The following is a 16,997-nucleotide window of genomic DNA, read 5'->3' on the forward strand; positions in this document are numbered from 1 at the left end:
CCCCCCCCCCCTCCTCGTCCCGCTGCACCCGTCGCCGGGCCCCGCTGCCCCCCTGGGACTCTAACTGTGTCCTCGCGATCTCGCTCTCCCTCTCTTTTTATCTCCCTCTCTCTTTTCTTCTCACTCTCTCTCTCTCTCTCTCTCTCTCCTCCGTCGTCTCTTTCTCGCGGGCTCGCGCGCGTGCGTCCTCTTTCTCTGTCCCGGGGTCCTCTCTCGGTGGCTCTATTTCATCGGTAATAACAAGAGGATTAACCATTTCTCGTGAATTGTCGCGCATAGCGGAGTCGTGCGTATTGGAAACTTTTTTCCCCCGATCCTTATCTCTCGTGTGGGTAAAATGGACGCCCCTCTGAATTAGTGTTAACCGCGTCCAGATAATGGTAAGAGCGCCGTGAGGCGCGTTTATCTTTAGATTACCGTACATCCAGTTCGCGTCGGAGGGACGTAGGGCGTTTATTCGCGTGTACTCGCGATCGCAGGCGCCTAACGCCGACGGTGTTTTCTCGTAAATAAATTTCCTTCTCCATTATCCCGGAATAGAGGAGTAGAGGGTGGGAAAGAGAGAGAAAGAGAGAGAGAAAGAGCTATGCGTCGACGAGTAATATTTCCGCGCGAAACGAAGGCTTCAGCACGACGGAGCGCGCGGAATATTATTTTGTTATACTTTAGAATGGTATTCTACGGGGCAATGCGGGTGAAGATGTTCTAAAATTTATTGCCCTCGGATTTCGGTATGCTTCTCCATTTCCCTGCCGCAGGTTACCACCGGGAAACCGGAATTTTTAGTGGGTCGCTTTTGTATCCCTCCGCCGAAAATGCGCCCATAAGTGCATTCAGCCGGTTCCCCGGCTAGATTTTTAGTTCGCTATCGTTCCCGATGTGTGTGTGTGTGTGTGTGTGTGGCGATTCTCTCAGAAATCGTTTTATGTCCAAGAACCAATCGCTTAACGTTCGGGCTCGGGTCGGGTGATTTTTCTCATCGGAATTTTCGAACTAGCGCGAGAAGAACGCCGTGTGAACGTGCCTTGTGACGAGGACAATCTTCTAGGAGTCAAGAGACACCGTTTTCTAATGGTTTTCCACTGGTCCGCGAAGTTAATGGTGGATTCTAGTCGCGTTAACGCTTTTCTTCGTACGATCTTGCGAAAGAAGACGGAGTCTCGCTCTTGGCCGGATCGCAACGACCATTCGGCTTGTTCGCGAACGCAGAGTGGTTCAACGGCAATCGATATTTCGGGGGGGTTCCTAAGGTTCAGTCTTATGTATCACAATTGCCGGGTCACGACAGCAAGGAGCTACGGGATTAGCGATGGAAATGGAGAGTATAATAAAACATATTAATGCGAATAAGAAGGAAAATGCGGTGAAAATATTTCAAGGGCGCGGGTGCATCGTTGTCAAGTGGGAAAATGTCACGCTTGCGATCAGTGTGGGAAGGTCTCAAACATTCCTTTCCTTGACTTGAGATTTTCACGGTGTGGAGAAATGCTCGACTTTGAGTAGACGTTTGTATGTTCTTCATGGATTTCTTACAGACGTTTCGTGTATATTCCCATTCACCCTTTCGGAAATAAGAACAACCCAAATTTTCTGTTTACCTGAAAATCTACCTATTTAGACTATCACAATTTGTTATCTACTCCAAAAGGCCCTCAATCCCTTTTTCTACAACCCTATATACATATAGTACACCAAATCAAAATTTCGGAGGGATGAAACTGAAAAGTTTTGACCTCTCAAGTTTGTAAAGAAGTGAAAGTTAGGACTCACTCAGAGAAATCCGGAGCAAATTGCGTTGTACAGAAAGAGAACATTTTGGTACCCGTTTCGTCTTTATCTTTGGCGCAAAACAACGTCGTTGAGGGAGTAACGTCGGAGGAACGTGAAACAGGAAAGGCTTAAATCGTTAGAAGAAAGATTCGTTGCACGTCCTTTTGTTCTCAGCTGTTTATTGAAGCATTGAAGCCGACAGGCCTGTCTCGAGGAAATACGAGAGATCGAAGAAAGCAAAGGGTGCACCATTCACGCTTGCTCGAAGTTCGCTCCGTTTAAGCGCAACCCGAGGTCAGCGTAACGCTATTCCGTTCTATGCAAATTTCGTGCTGCGCGCGGAACGTGGGTTACCCGAGGACGGGAAGAAACACTTTCGCTGAAAGTGCTGTAACCTTAACCATCCCTCTGAAGTCGTTCGCGTACGAATATCCGCGAATCTTTCAGCGTTTCAGACTGCCATTTATATTATATGCACCGCCGGCGGAAACGCATGATCGTCGTAAGCTTGCTTTAGAATACAAATCCCAATCCGAACTCCTACGTCTCGGAGGCGTGCGACTGAAGTTACATTGAAGAAAGAAAAGGAAAATTCAAGGGCTCTTTATAATATGATATATAGAGGGCGTCCCGATGTCCAGGGGTTCGAGTTGAAATTTTATCGTCTCATTCGAGAAAATGTATTTATCGTTTAACAGAATTACTCATTATTTATTACTTAACAGAAAGTTATTTTATTATTCATTATTCAACGAAAGGAACGCTATTATTTGAGATATTTTTCAACCGAATAAAATATGATTTCGTCGCAATAAATATGTAAGATGAAGGGAATAATTTCCTCATGAGAAAATGATCTTTCGTTTCGGACAAATTTGTTTTATTTCAGATGAAGACACACATCCGTTGAAAAGTCTGACGATCGTGCTTATCGATCGGGATCATCGGTTTCTCTGGGGCGTACCGATGATGAAATCGGTTTGGATGCGGCGGGACCAATCAAATGCGGAGAAATCTTTTTCTCAGTTCACGACCACCGGTGACTGTCGACGTGCTTCTCACCTGATCACGCACTGATCGATGCTACTCATCGTCGATGGTTTTCAAGTTCTGCGGGCGATGGGCGGCGAGGAGATTTTCGGAAAATCGTGAAACGTGCGAGGAAGCAAAGCCGGCGAAGCAAAGCAGAGCCGGTCCTCTTCAGCATTATTTCAAAATCGCTGATCATGCAGAGGAGAAATTCTTGTCGGGAGGGATTTCCTTTACACACGTCCCTGGACCGTCCCGGGACACGTTAACGCGCCGGACAAATAACAATGTGGGGACCTTGAGAACGCGATGGTGTAAGGCGTCGGTCGGTTGGTGCAAAACGATCCGCATAACGTTGTATGACATTACATAATGATCCGTAATGCGAATGCGGCGCCGCGTACGTTGCGTTCGAAACCGGGTGAAAGATCAATGGAGTCTCCTAGAAGAAGACGAGAAGATACGGGCGTGCGCGTGCGTGCGTTTAATCGCAAACAAACGGCCGCTTTAATCGCGTGTCAGTCAAGGTAACAGAAGATTGCGCGCTCGATTTATCGTATTAGTGATTTATCGTGCGCGCGTTGCAACCGCTCTCAAAATATCAACAATTAGTAGTCGTCCGAGCGCGGCTCTAGCTAGGAAGGCGGTGTGTATATCATCTAATCTCGAGTATTCACCGATGAGTATTCGCTCCGCTCACATTTTACAACAATAATCGATAAGCGGCTTTCGCCACGTGTTCCGAGGCGGCGTCACAAATATCCCCGCGCTCCGAGTAAATATCTACTTTATCTGAACGTGTGACGATCGACGAAACGCGACTCGGCAAGAGGAAGACTCGCATGGAAGCGTCCCTTTACCGAGCTTGATGGGCTTTCGACGTGTCGCAAAGCAGCTGGAAATAAGAGGCACGCTTCTACACGTGCCTTCTCGCGGGCTCAAAACAACGTCCCGCGGCGAAGATCGATAAAATTGACCGTGAACGAATATCTCGGGAAAATACATACGCATGTTACAGAAAAGTAGAACGAGGCAAGTCAGGTGGGAAAGTGACGTGAAGGAAGTATCGTGCAAACTTCAGGGTAAACTAAAAAGAGTTTGTGAAATTTATCGCGGACGAATGTTCTCGAAGCTGTGAAGAAAAATATGCATTACATACGAAGATAAAACAATACGTGTGTAAAATACTCGTATATATTTTCTCTCCTGTGGTCTGACTTTTATGCGCTGAAAATATCGTTTCAGATGTATCGAGGATATTTTACATAATCTAAATGTAAAATACGTTTCAGATAACGTTTTTAAACGTTTCTTTCAGACAAAATAGTGTAATTGTACTGTATTTCACATTTTCGTAACTGTACACGCAAATTTGTCGAAATGTATCATTTTCCACGGTGCACCCTGTCAATCTCGCCTCGCGTTACAATTTTCAAAGATTTACGTGGGCAACGTTATGACACGTATTGAATAACACAAAACTCATGTGTAAAACATTCTCTCATACACTTCACTATGCTTCGAAGAATCTCTCTCTCTCTCTCTCTATTTCTATCTCTTTCTCTCCCTTTACATAGATACATTCGAGATTCGCGTTATATAAATTATGAGTCGCGTTTCTCATTACTCACGCGGTCGCGTTACAGTTCGCGCGCGGTCTCGTCAAATACTTTCTAGCGGCCTCATGAAAAAAAAAAACGTCCGCACCGGCGAGCAAAACAAAGGAGATAAGTGCGTAACAACTTACACTCCCTATCACAGGCTGAATGCAATAAACGTAAAGCCGGCGAGATAAAAAAAAAATGCCGTCGTAAAAGCGCGCGCGCGCGCGCTACTCGTCGCAATCGTCGTATCGTTTTAAGCGATATGATAACAGGAAAGCACTGGAAGAGAAGAAAGCGGACACGTGTGCGTGCACGATATGTACGTACTCGGCCGGAGTGACCGTGAATGAGTGCGTCGCGGACTTTGCGGTGAATCGTGCGAGAGGGAATCCTCGGCCGGTTGCACGGGAACAGTCGTCGTCGCACAATTGAATCCTATTTCGCCGATCGTTCCTGATTCTTATCTCATGCACGTTCCATATCTATTAAGATTACACAAGTGTGGATCTGCGCGATCATGCCTTCTCATAGATGCGCTGCGTATCCGTCGCATTCAATTACCTCCTCCCCCCTCCCTTCCACGCCTGCCCCCTCCGCCATACGCGCGTTGTCACACACTCTCGCATATTCGAAACGACGCTCGGAGCGAACTCGTAGCCAAAATCACACGTAGCAATTCCATCCCGTGCATAAAACGTTATCCCGATAATTGCACGACGAATAATACCGTCGACGGCGAGTGTGTCGACACTTGTTTTTCGCCTGCTCTCTCTCTCCCTTCTCTCCTCTCGTCCTCTCGTCGTGTCACGTCAGATGCATCGACTCCGGCCGATGCTGCTGCGATTGCGTCAAACTCGCTGTTCTAACCGGCCGTTCTTCCCGCAACGAAACGGCCGCCGTCGTCTTTCAGAAAGACCGCGCTCCCTTACGCAATCGCGTTGTCACGCTTTTCTTTCTCCTGTTTTTCCCTTTTTCCCGCGCATTATTACACGCGTGTTATTCTTCTTTGGAAAGTCGACGAGGCCTGTTATCTAGCCCGCGTGGAAAAGAAGCCTTATCGTGTACGGTTGTCGACGGATCCGTCATGATTCGCCGACAGAGCGTCGAGAAGTTTCGCGAAAACTCCCGCGCCGCGCGACGCCTTCAACTCGCCTTTCACTGAATCACCGGTCGGTGTGAGGAAACGTGCAATTATATCCAACGTCATTACGTATCGACGTAATTAATAATGGTGCCGCTTTATGCCGCCCAGCCTACGCTGAGAAGAAGATTTCCTCGTGTTTCATCAATTTTGTCGCGTCCAAACAAATTCCATCACTGTCGTGGACCCAAAGGAACTAACGCCTCGATTAATAAGCAGGATCGTTAGACTCTACAACGAATACCGTATCTTTACCTTAAAGAAAACATTTCAAACGAAAGATAATTTTCTCATAAAGACACCGTTTCACTTTTACATATTTATCGTAACCGAATAATATTTTATTCGGTTAGAAGATATTATTTCGAACGACAGCGCTCTTCCCGTTGAATAACAGAGTTTTCCCGTGTGGGACGGTGAAACTTTTATTCAAACGAACAATATTTCGCGCGCGTTGTTCCTATGAGGAACCAATTTTAGTCGAATAAATAGAAACACTAAATGCAAAGAAAGCTTCTCCCCCTCCGTGTAGTCGGAATCACCGATTCGTCGAAAGCAAGCGAGCGGGGCGAGAGAAGCGAGGAGGAGGGTTTCCTCGTTTCATCGATTCGTTCGCTGGAAATTTCCCACAAATTCCCTCGTTATCCGCCGGAAAGTTAACGAGAGATTTCGATAAAATTTCAATTCGCCCGAGAGAGATCTCGCGGGTTCACTCGTTCCCTCAGCGCGAAAGCTACACCACCTCCGAGATCGCCGGATACGCGCGGGAACATTCGGTACGCATTTTCGTTTAAACGGAAACTAGCTGGGGCACCCCTTGGAAGATGTAGAGAGGGCCTGGACAAACGGACTTTGTTACCTGGAACGACGCTTTCCCTCGCACAGTCCGTCGGTATCCTTCCTCAAGAGTAGTTCTCTGCAGAAGGGTCGCTTTTTCGCGCGGGTGTTACTCCACGGGCCGCAAGCCCCGCCGCGAGTTATTACACTCCGATCGCTCGATTTTCCTCCGTCGAATGGGCAGTGTGCGCGCGCCGCGCTCGCGAGTCGGAGGACGCGCGTGTGTTTCGGTGAACTACTGTGTACGTGCAAAGTAGAAGGTTACCGCATGACATCAGCCGGAGCCATTACTACACTCTATTACTTCGTTCTCCCGATGATAGCACGATCGTATTTTCTTCCATTGCCGGGAGTAGGCGAGCGATCGTCGTACGGCGATCCACGGGGATTTCGCGAAGAAATGCCGATAATAAGGCCGTTTGGAACGAACGTCGGGATCGCGCGGAATCTGCGGCATCACGCGCGTGTCTACGAATCGACGGCTATCACACGTGCGACCGGACGACGGCGATTCGAGGTAATTAAAATCCTTCCTACGGGTCAGTTTTCATCGGCTCTAATAAGAACGGATCCGCGGGATATCGCGATGAGCCGCGCGCGACATCCCGCTGTTGCGTTTCTGTCGCGTCGCGCGACATCGCTACCTCTTCTTCCGATAAAACTGCATAACGATGCAGCGGCCTTGCGTAACACCGGCTTGCTGTTTCACACGTTTTCAATTGTCTCAGACACTCCGAACTAGGGCGTGAGGAAATTCCTTGGCCGAGGGAGGGGCGTGATGATACTTAATTGGCGGGAGGAGAGGAAATTATCGGCGTAAAAGTTGATTGCTACCTGCCCCGCACCGCGAATCTGCGAAACGGGTCCGAGTCCGTGAGGATTTTTAGCAAATTAAACGAGAGAAATGCGAATCTCGAGGGTGGGTGAATTTCTTACGCCGAAACGAGCGAAAGGTACTTTTGCTCAAAGTGACAGTTGAAACACTGCCAGCTGGAAATCGCTAGAATGAATCTTTCACTCTAACTTGAAGTAATATTTCCAATATTCATATTATCATTACTTATCGGGTCAATATTATTATTATTAAACTTCTGGTAGAGCAGAAAAACGGGGAAAATTTGGGAAACTTCAACTTCAAGCTTGCGACGCAGTAAATAATTATCGTACAGTGCTGTTTATAAAACGAAGGTAAAGATTAAAGTCTGTATTTTGCGAAACTTTCAATGCCGATTGAATGGAATGGTTTAGTCCCATTCAATGGGTTTTCCCAGTGACGGATGACAGAGGGAAGAGTCTACAAAATTGATAAACACAGAGTCCAATTTCCGGAGTTGCACGGAGTGCATCGGTGAATCAGTTCAAATCATTGCAACTCTGTTGAACGTGTCCGTGCACACGCATACACATGCACAAGTGTGATTTCAAGTGATCAATGCGATACATCTCGGACAGAATCGCAACGGTTCGAACTCATAAAGGCGGCATCTCAAATTATAATTCATGATTATTTTATATAAAAACTGCTTTACTTCAGATTGATATATAATTCAGCGGGAAATTATCGCGTCGACTTCCACACAAGCGCATTTTAAGGGGACTTTAAACTTTTACGTATATTTTATCACATCGAGCTACGCCAATTGATTCGCCACGTGCGACTCCAGGAGCCAGACTTGTATTAATCTGTTTTGCTGTTCTGTCATTCTGCCATTTGCCATTGGAAAACATTCGATCGGCACTAAAAGTTTCTCAAAGTGCAGACTTCAAGCTTCATTTTCGTCTTTCAAGCAGCTCTATAATTATTTTATGCGTTATAAGCATTTGAAATTTCCTACATTTTTTCCTATTAATCTTATTTTCCCTATTTTTCTGTTTCTACCGCATTTTCTTTGATGGAGTATATATATATATATATATATATATTAAAATATTATTATATTATGATTATTTATCATTACGTAACGAATCTTCTATTCTTTTTAATCGGTTCCTACATTATTATATTGCGCTTTTTTTATATTGCATCTTTTTTATATTGCGTTCTTTTCAGATGCTATCGATGATTTTTCTTGAAATCTTCTCTACTATGTACTCATTTAATCAATTCCACTTATTACTGAGGTTAAAAAATTCGCTCACCACTGACCAGATTCGAACTCTGGACTTTGTGTCAGCGCAGGATTTTGAGTCAGCTACCTCTCGCACTGTGTCATTTCACCTAGACTCACAAATGTCTTTCTCACTACATCTTTCCAAACACTCTATAATGGAGAAGATTACACTTATATTTTATAATAGAAATAATATCACTATGCAAATTGATGAAACATTTAAATGTAATATTTTCTAATTTCCATACTGTAATTTACTGTAATCAAGTAAGGGAGATTTATTGTTAGTAAAAAGGATTTAGGTTTAAAATATTATTTATTTAATAATATTTTAATAAATATACACTCATTGAAATTAAGAAAAATTGTTTCTCAATGTAATTAAAATAAATGTCGAAACTGGACGACATTGTTTTGGAATATAAAAGTTGGAGGATGCGATTCTGACATCCGTCCGAGGAGACTTTCACGAATATCAAAATGCAGGCAGTGGATTTTTACACTAAGTTATCTCACGACTCTTGCGTAATTAGCGAGCGCTAACAATTCTCTTTCTCGCGAATTATTATCGGCCGCTCCGTGCAACCGGGCAAAGCTCCGTGCATCGAAGTTAAGTAAACCCTCTCTCGCGTCACGCCGCGAAAAGTTTCGCGCTTTTTCGCTAATTTTCGTCGCCAACGAGGTTGATTGCCTTCCCGCGAGCGTGCGTGCGCGTCGACAGAGCCTCACAAAGAGGCGCATTTGTCGACTTAATGCTCGCTCGGCGAACTAGTTGGGCATGCTGATATTTTGCAAACCGCGCAAATATGTGCATAAATAGACGTACTCATCTTGTAACGATTACACGAGTAGCTCGCCGGCATACCCGCCGTATCTTTCCGTTTCACGAGAGAGTAGAACCGCAACGAGGTCGGATTATCTTCCCCGCGCGGAACGGCAGTGTGATTCTTTCCGAGAGAGCTCCGTGGGGCTAGCCGGGAGAGCCTAAGAACTTAATAAGAAAGGATCGTAGGAAACGCGAACGGGAATCCCCCCCGGCTATTTCGCCCGGCGGGTAACTTTCTTGCGTCGGATATATATTTTCGGATGAAATGATTTTGCGGTCGCGCTCGAGCAACCGTGTAGTGGCTCGATTATTTCTCACGACGAGCCTCCTTCGAGGACGCGTCTCCCGTCTCTCGCTGCCTCGACAGTCCTCGCGGAAATCTCGCCGAATCCAGCCGCGGCTGTTTTCCCGGCGCGTCGCGTAAATAAGAATCTATCAATGTTAATGACGCGTGCACACGCCTGTGCAACCTCGTTCCTATTTTAGAGCCGGCTCGTATCTTTCCGCGAAGAGGTGTTACCGCTTTTCATTAAACGTCGACAAAAAGCGCACCGCGCTGCAGCCTGCTCGAGAATCCTTTCGTCTGTCCTCCCCGCTCGGCTTATCGATACGCGAGCGTGCGTTTCTCTCCTTCTAATTACTAGCCGCGCGTCTAATGAGACCGATCGTAAGCGTTAAGCGGCGTTAATCCGTCGTCGCATTTCGCAATACTTTGTTCAGCGGGCAAGCCGAGCTTAATCGTTAATCGAGCTTGTAGAAATCCCGCGCGGAAAATTGTCGCTCAACACCGGCTCCCGCGACAACCTGCGATTATTTCCACCGCGGGAGTTTCACCGGGGAGACTCGTAAGCTAATAAGACAATACGACTTACGAACTTTTTCATCGGGTGCGTCTGACACCTTTGCTGTGAGAAATTTCGTGTGAAATTTATTGTTTAAAAAACCGCTTCTTGCAATTTTTGTTCGGGGGAAAAAAAAACCTTAAAAAATCCGCGGAAAAAAATGAAAAAACCGGATTTGTAATCTATGAAGTCCTTTAAAACTGCCGTTAAATTTAACAGATGTCCCGAATGGTCTACAGAAATTTTGGTGTTAATTTCACACAAAATGAATATTTGGAAAACTAATACAAGTATCATGTAAAAAATCAACACAAAATTATAACACCAATAATATATTAATCGACAATGAAGTATAAAATGTTATTTTAACACTTACACATGTTGAATATCGACTCGGCACAAAATATTCAGATAACATGAACACAATATGTTAAATTAACATACGGATATGATAAGAATTTAACACAGAAATGTCAACAAGGACCGATCGTGACGCAAGTACAAAATATCCTTCACCGTGGTTCTCTCGAGTGCTTTTTCTCTGAATTTTTATTCTTCAGAAATACTCTTTATACATGGAATCTTCTTTTTCAATTAATCTCCGCGCAAGTTCATCGTTTCATCCTTTCTCCAATAGCATCGCTCATATAACTGTCAATCGTCGTGAGAGCGTATCGCACATGTGTATCACATACGTGCACGAGAGGGAGAGGCAGGGCGGAAAAGAGAGACGTACGAGGCTAGCCCGACGTGTCTAACGCGCACTCGTGAATGTGAGGTGGCAACCTTGAAACCGGGCACCACCTCCACCTTCGTCACCTCCATCAACCGCACCACCACCGGTCCTCGTGCGACGAGCAAACGGCCGACAGCCGGTAGCGGCGGCGGCGGCGGCGACAGAAAGAACAGCGACTGGTACGGCAACGTGCAGCAACTCCGCTAGTAGAACAAGAGGAGAAAGGGCGGACGCGAGGGCAGCAGGAGGGAGGGACATGGTGTTGGCGGAACGAAAGAAAGAAGGATCCATCCCCACGCTGGCTCTATGAGGCCCTTTCCTTTTCCCGTGACTCTCCCTCTCTTCCTTCTCCCGCCTTCCTCCCTTCGTGTCCGGCTTTCCAGCCCTGTTCGTTCGCTCGCTCGTTCGTTCACTTGTTCGTTCTCTCTCTCTCTCTCTCTCTCTCGTACGCGGGGAGCAAACCGGATTCGCAATAAAACGAATCCCATCTCGTACGGGACCACAACGAGAGGATCTAACTAACACGTTCAAACTGGATCTCGGTCTTTCTACTTCTCGCGCTCCGTGTTCTCTTTCTCCTTCCTCCTCCTCCCCCTCGCCACCCCTCCTGCGTTCACCACGTCGTCGTCATCGTGCCGGCTCTCTCTCTCTCTCTCTCTCTCTCGACGTTCCTCGCCGTTTCTCCCTTCGCCTTTCGTGGCAGCCTCTCTTTCTCTGATTCGCGCCGTCCCTCTCGCTCGTTCGCGCGAGTGAAAGGGACGTGGAAAGAAGGGATGACTAAACCTGCGTCGCGTTGTGAGAAAGGTGCAAGTACGATCGTTGTCGACCACCTCGCGGAACGATGACAGTTAGAAAGGAGCGGAGGGAAGAGAGAAAGAGAGAGAGAGAGGGAAGGAGACGAGGATGGCAGAAAAATGACGTGGGATGGGGGAGGAGGAGAAGGGATTGGAAGCGCGGTATCGAGAGGAAGGGTGAGATCGTCTCACGGGAGGAAGACCGGGGTGTGTAAGCCGCTCCGTGATTTTCGAATGTTGTCTCCTTACGTCACCGATTCCCAATTCCGCAAGGCTCGATAGTTCGGACAGTCCCTCTTTCGCGTTTTCTTCTTACTTTCTCCCTTTCCTCGGCGGCGAGCGAAGCAGCACCCCTTATCTATCCATATATCCACACACCCTTATCTCGCAGCGGCGACTGACGGATTTATACGGATGAAATCGGTGAATGGGAAAGGGTACTCGTTGTAATTATAGCCGCGCCGTGAGTCATCGAATTAAGAGCGCTCGTTACAGTCCTGGCTGATAAGGGAGCCAGGTAGATAATAGCGGAAAAGTTCGCGTGCCGTTCGAGCATTCGAGCGGTTTCGAAAAAAGAAAAAAATTGCGATACCGTCGGACGGAACGCCGCGTTGATTCGATTCCGTCATGCAACCGAGCCGGCCAACCGACTTTTAAGCAAATTGGCTTAACTACAATTGTAGCTAAGTTGTTTGTCCTTACCTAACCAGACATTTTCTTCGTATCGGGCCGCTTTATCAAACCGTCGCTGCCGAGTTCCGACGCGTGAATAACATCGACCGTTACGCGATAAATTTTCGACGGTCACTTCGAAACGGTGTTTGCATTCGACGTGAGGCAAAAAAAAAAGGGAGCAAACCGCAGTAAACAAATGCGGAATAAAATGTGCGAAAAAGCGCATGTTCGCGGACGTGAGATCATGCCGTTTGAAAAATTCTCGCATCCTCGGAGCCTCGAAAGCGTAAACACGTCACGACGAGACGGAGGAACGTGGGGAGGGGCAGGAAGGAGGGGAAAGAGCATAGTGTTTAATTGCATGTGTGCCGAGGCAGAGAGGAGGAGGACCTTGTGTGCGATTCTCCTCTCTCCCTCTCTCTCTCTCTCTTTCTCTCTCCTCTCTTTCGCTCATAATGATAAACAGCCGCGTACTCCCTACAGCGATTACGCAACGCGCTTGGCCTTCTCTCGTGCCGATTGTAAATTAGACCGCATCATAAATAAATAAATAACGTTGGGGCGCGAACGACGTCGCTGATGGCGAGCACACGTCGACGGAAGCTGCTGATGATAGTAGACGCGAATTAATTATGGCTGAACAATTAATACAAGCAATACACGCGGATACATAAATGTATGCTGCGGCAACGCGCGTGGCATAAATATTTATGCGTACGCGTGAAAAAAAGATACCTTCGGATTTTTAATAATATTCCTTTTCCGATCGCAACAAATTTGTCTCTTGTAAGAGAGCAAATAAACGAATGTTTGATTCAACAAATAGGATCGCTCGACCTCTCGACAAACAATAAATATTATTTCACGTCGAATAACATTTCTCTTGTATTTTCATCCGAGCATTACGATGATTGTCACGAGTGATAAATTATTTGACAGAAGTAACGCCATATCAGACAGATATTAAAGAACGTCATTTTCATTCCGTTTCAGTGAAACTATTTAATTTATATTAAGGAACGTCGAAAATGCTCCACCCGGGAAGACCGATTTTTGTGTTACTTTAACATTTAACGAATACGTTAAAGAGTACATAAATATATTTTAAGTTAACGTCCAAATATATCGAATATTAAATAACACGTTAAATTAACATGTTCACTTTGTTAACATACATTTTCAACATACTAATTTTCAACATTTCACTCACCTCGAACGTTAAAATAACGCAAACGTTTCAGTGGGCCGTTATTCGCGCCGAACCTTTTTTACCGTACACCCCATTGAAACGACAACCCATCCAAAGTCTCATCCAGAGTGACATTTGATATTAAATTACGTTGTTTACACGAAACAAACTCAAGCGTCAAACAAACACGTGTTAAATCCTCTTTTTTCTCCGTGTACGCACCGTGAGATCAGCGGCGGCGCATCTTCCGGGGAATAACGCACTCGCGTGAAAGACCCGCCTCGGCGAGTTACGCACTCGATAAATTATTTCGCGCCGAGTGATATTTGTTTTTCGGTTTCGCGGAGTTGCGCGCGCACGCTCGCTCGCTCGAGGTTTAATCCGCGGAACAGACACGCCGGTGCGAAAACACCGATTAATCGTCCGATACCGGGCGTGCTAATCTCGAGGAATCTGTGCGAGGGATTATTACCCGCTGCCGTAAGCCTTATATTTGCCCAAAAGGTCACGGATTTCTCATCGATTAACGATTAAACGATCGGCCGAGCGGTTGACATTTTTCACGGTTTACGGGCGGAAAGGGTAAGCCTCTATGCGCGAATATTTATTGTTCGACCGCGCGCAAACACACACGGGACGGGAAGGGGAGAATTAGTCCTGCAACAATGGCTGAATTAATCATTCGCGGGGCGTTTCGCGCGAGAGACGGAAGGACGCGCGTCGATGACTCGTTACCTCTTAATTCAGGTATTAGACGCCGCGAATAAATTACGAGGCGATTCGTTAAGTCGATTGTTTTCGCATGGAAAGGAACGTGGACGGAAGTGTAAGCGCGCGCGACAAACAAGGAGGAAGAGCGCGCGTACCGGCAAGAGGTAAAGGCGCCGTCCACACCGAATCGCGCGCGGCGCATCAGCTGTTCCTCGCGACCTCCTTTCGCGACGGCCCTCGAGCGAGATTCGTCTAGCGCTCTAAGTATAGCCGTCATTGCCGCAATACCGCGGACGCGTACACGCATTATATTCCGCGGATCCGCGATCGGGATGACGATCCCCGCCTTCGAGGGGACGGGAATGCGCTCGCCGATGCGAAAAATCCGAGCCTGCCACGGCTCGTTAACGCCGGGGATTGGATTAAAGCGAGGCCGAGGCGAAAGCCGCGTGCCGCATGCAAATTGTCCCGCTAAATAATTAACTCCGCCGTTCGGACGTTTACGCCGGCGTTGTCAACGGAGCCGACGTTTGCCGTTCGACAAACGACGCGATGAAAAGTCAGCTCGCTCGGATCCTTACCGCGCGCTGAGAGAAGGAAATTGGAATTTCGCGAGGTAAATGTTCCCCGTGGCATTTCCCTCCGTACTCACCGGTCGTGGGACAAATTCGACGGCGGGATATATATTTTTTTGTGAAATATACCTGGATTTCCTTACTGATCATTCGATTCGCCGACGTTGGTTTATTTGATAAGAATACAATTTTACTTCGCCGTATTCAAGCGAACGTTTATTTCCGTGAAATAAACTTTATATTTTACATTAATCAATGTTTAAGTCTCTTTTCTCAGTGTGACAAACTTGGGTCCTTTTGGTCGAGAGAAACGGAATTTCCGAAGACCGGGATTCACATGTCGGGCGCGAAATCCGGTCGAGAACGAAGTTAAGTCGAAATCAATGTGAAAATCGACGTTCAATTCGATATTCGTTTGGACTTCGTCACGATATCTAGAAGATCTTATGTAAATGTTATCTAGTCGATCTAGTCGTTATATGATTTATATCATATTTACATCAAGTTGACACATGGACATAACGCTTCGATTTGAATATAATACTGACTACGATCAGATCGCTAATAATCGGTCGGCACCTGTATAATATCTTTTTATATATCACACGGAGAATATTTTTTTATAATGTGTTATAATGTTTTGGCTTATATGTGAAAATATATATGAAAATATCTACCATCATTCGTTTAAGACTAATTTCTTTTTTTCGCGTAAATATCGGCCACACACCGACACGATATTAGATTCACAAAATGTCACGCGAATCTGTCGCCGATCTGTAGCGACGACTCTCCTTTGCATCAATAAAAAATCTAGATACTTATCAAACGGAGTTGTCCGAAAAATCAACCGTCGGCATCGAATCGTTTGTTATCGACCCGTGAACCTGAGGCACCAAAGTAGATTTTTGACATTTTCAAGTTGAAATTTTCTTTCCCCCAACCGCAACGCTTTCGGCCGTCCATTCCGGTCATACCATGTCAGGTAGATCCATTCAAGCTCATTTTTCAGTGTGAATGGACACGGAGGGACGCTCGGACCTCGGCCAATCCGGTTAGCGCGCCCTTCGACCGCCGTCGGCTCATCCGCGTCGCGGAAGGCCGGGAAAGTGTCGCGCGCGACCACGACCATAGCCCCGTTACGTAAAACGGTGACGAGGTACGAAGTGCATCTAATTATGCGTGTGCTCCGACGACGGGGCGGTTAATGAGATTTCTCGCGCGCTTGACTTCACACTAATCGAATAATCATCAAGCCGTGACGTTCTGCCGCACGCGCGCGCGATCACGCCGCTACTGTCACACCGTTTTGTCTCGACGACAAATTCGGAGCGAGAGGCTGCCGATGAAAGAGAGAGAGAGAGAGAGATATATATATATATCACATCGTCGTTCGTTCGATTTTCGCTGACTGACGAACAAACGAACGAACGCGGTGGGGTCGTTTCCGCGCGCTTGCAGCATTGGAGTGCTCGGGGACTCGCCGAAATTATACCGGTTTCAATAGCCCCTGATCGGTGTTCGCCGATCGAACGAAACTCCGGGGCGAACGCGCGAGCGGCGGACATTAATCCAACGGTGTTTACCGTCGAATCGTTCAAGCATTTCGCGATCGATCGGTCGTAAAACGCCGCGCCGCAACGAGCGAGCCGGCACATCGATATAATTCCACCTGATGAGAGAAAGAGGGATAGAGAGATAGATAGATAGATAGAGAGAGAGAGAGAGAGACCTTTACGTACCCCGCCTCCGTGTTTTTCGAAAGAGAGTAATGCGCGGGCGAGGGAGCGAAAGGAAGAATGGTCGGAAGAATTGCGCGCGGCGTTATGGGAGAAAGGCGCGAGAAAGGAAAAGTTAAATCGAAGTAAATGAACGATCTCTCTTGTTTCACGACTGAGATAACGCGGGCTCTTCTGGCGCGCGCGAGAGGTGCGAACGAGGAGGAATGGCGCGGTGGAAAAGGAACGGTTAAATGTGACAAGGGCCGGGGGGGAAGAGGAAGGCAGAGGGAAGTTTCTTGATATTACAATTTATTATTACACTCGCCCGAGAATGCGTGTCCTCCCTTCTCGCATTCGCGACTTATAGTCGTAAATTAAAATCACCGCGCTTTCGAACGACGCGAAATGCCAATAAGGGATGAATCGGGGGGGGGGG

The 16,997-nt window shown here is 46.8% G+C and overlaps 2 protein-coding genes across 4 annotated transcripts in view; one reads left to right on the top strand and one right to left on the bottom strand.

Moving 5' to 3' along the window:
- The window catches only part of LOC106748208, a 29,641-nt gene that overhangs the window by 10,519 nt on the left and 2,125 nt on the right, over positions 1-16,997 (bottom strand). The gene's annotated exons all lie outside the window — the stretch shown is intronic.
- The window catches only part of LOC106748205 (transcription factor Ken 2), a 65,167-nt gene continuing 54,930 nt past the window's right edge, over positions 6,761-16,997 (top strand). Inside the window, exon 1 of one of the 2 annotated variants that reach the window (XM_014626516.1) lies at positions 6,761-6,898. In XM_014626516.1, the coding sequence (XP_014482002.1) occupies positions 6,782-6,898 (117 nt within the window). In that variant the 5' untranslated portion in view covers positions 6,761-6,781. The remainder of the gene's footprint in view (positions 6,899-16,997) is intronic. The other variant, XM_014626515.1, reaches the window with a different exon arrangement.

Source organism: Dinoponera quadriceps, unplaced genomic scaffold (genome assembly GCF_001313825.1).
Source record: "Dinoponera quadriceps isolate SergipeBrazil2010 unplaced genomic scaffold, ASM131382v1 scaffold2600, whole genome shotgun sequence".
In the NCBI taxonomy this organism is placed as follows: domain Eukaryota; kingdom Metazoa; phylum Arthropoda; class Insecta; order Hymenoptera; family Formicidae; genus Dinoponera; species Dinoponera quadriceps.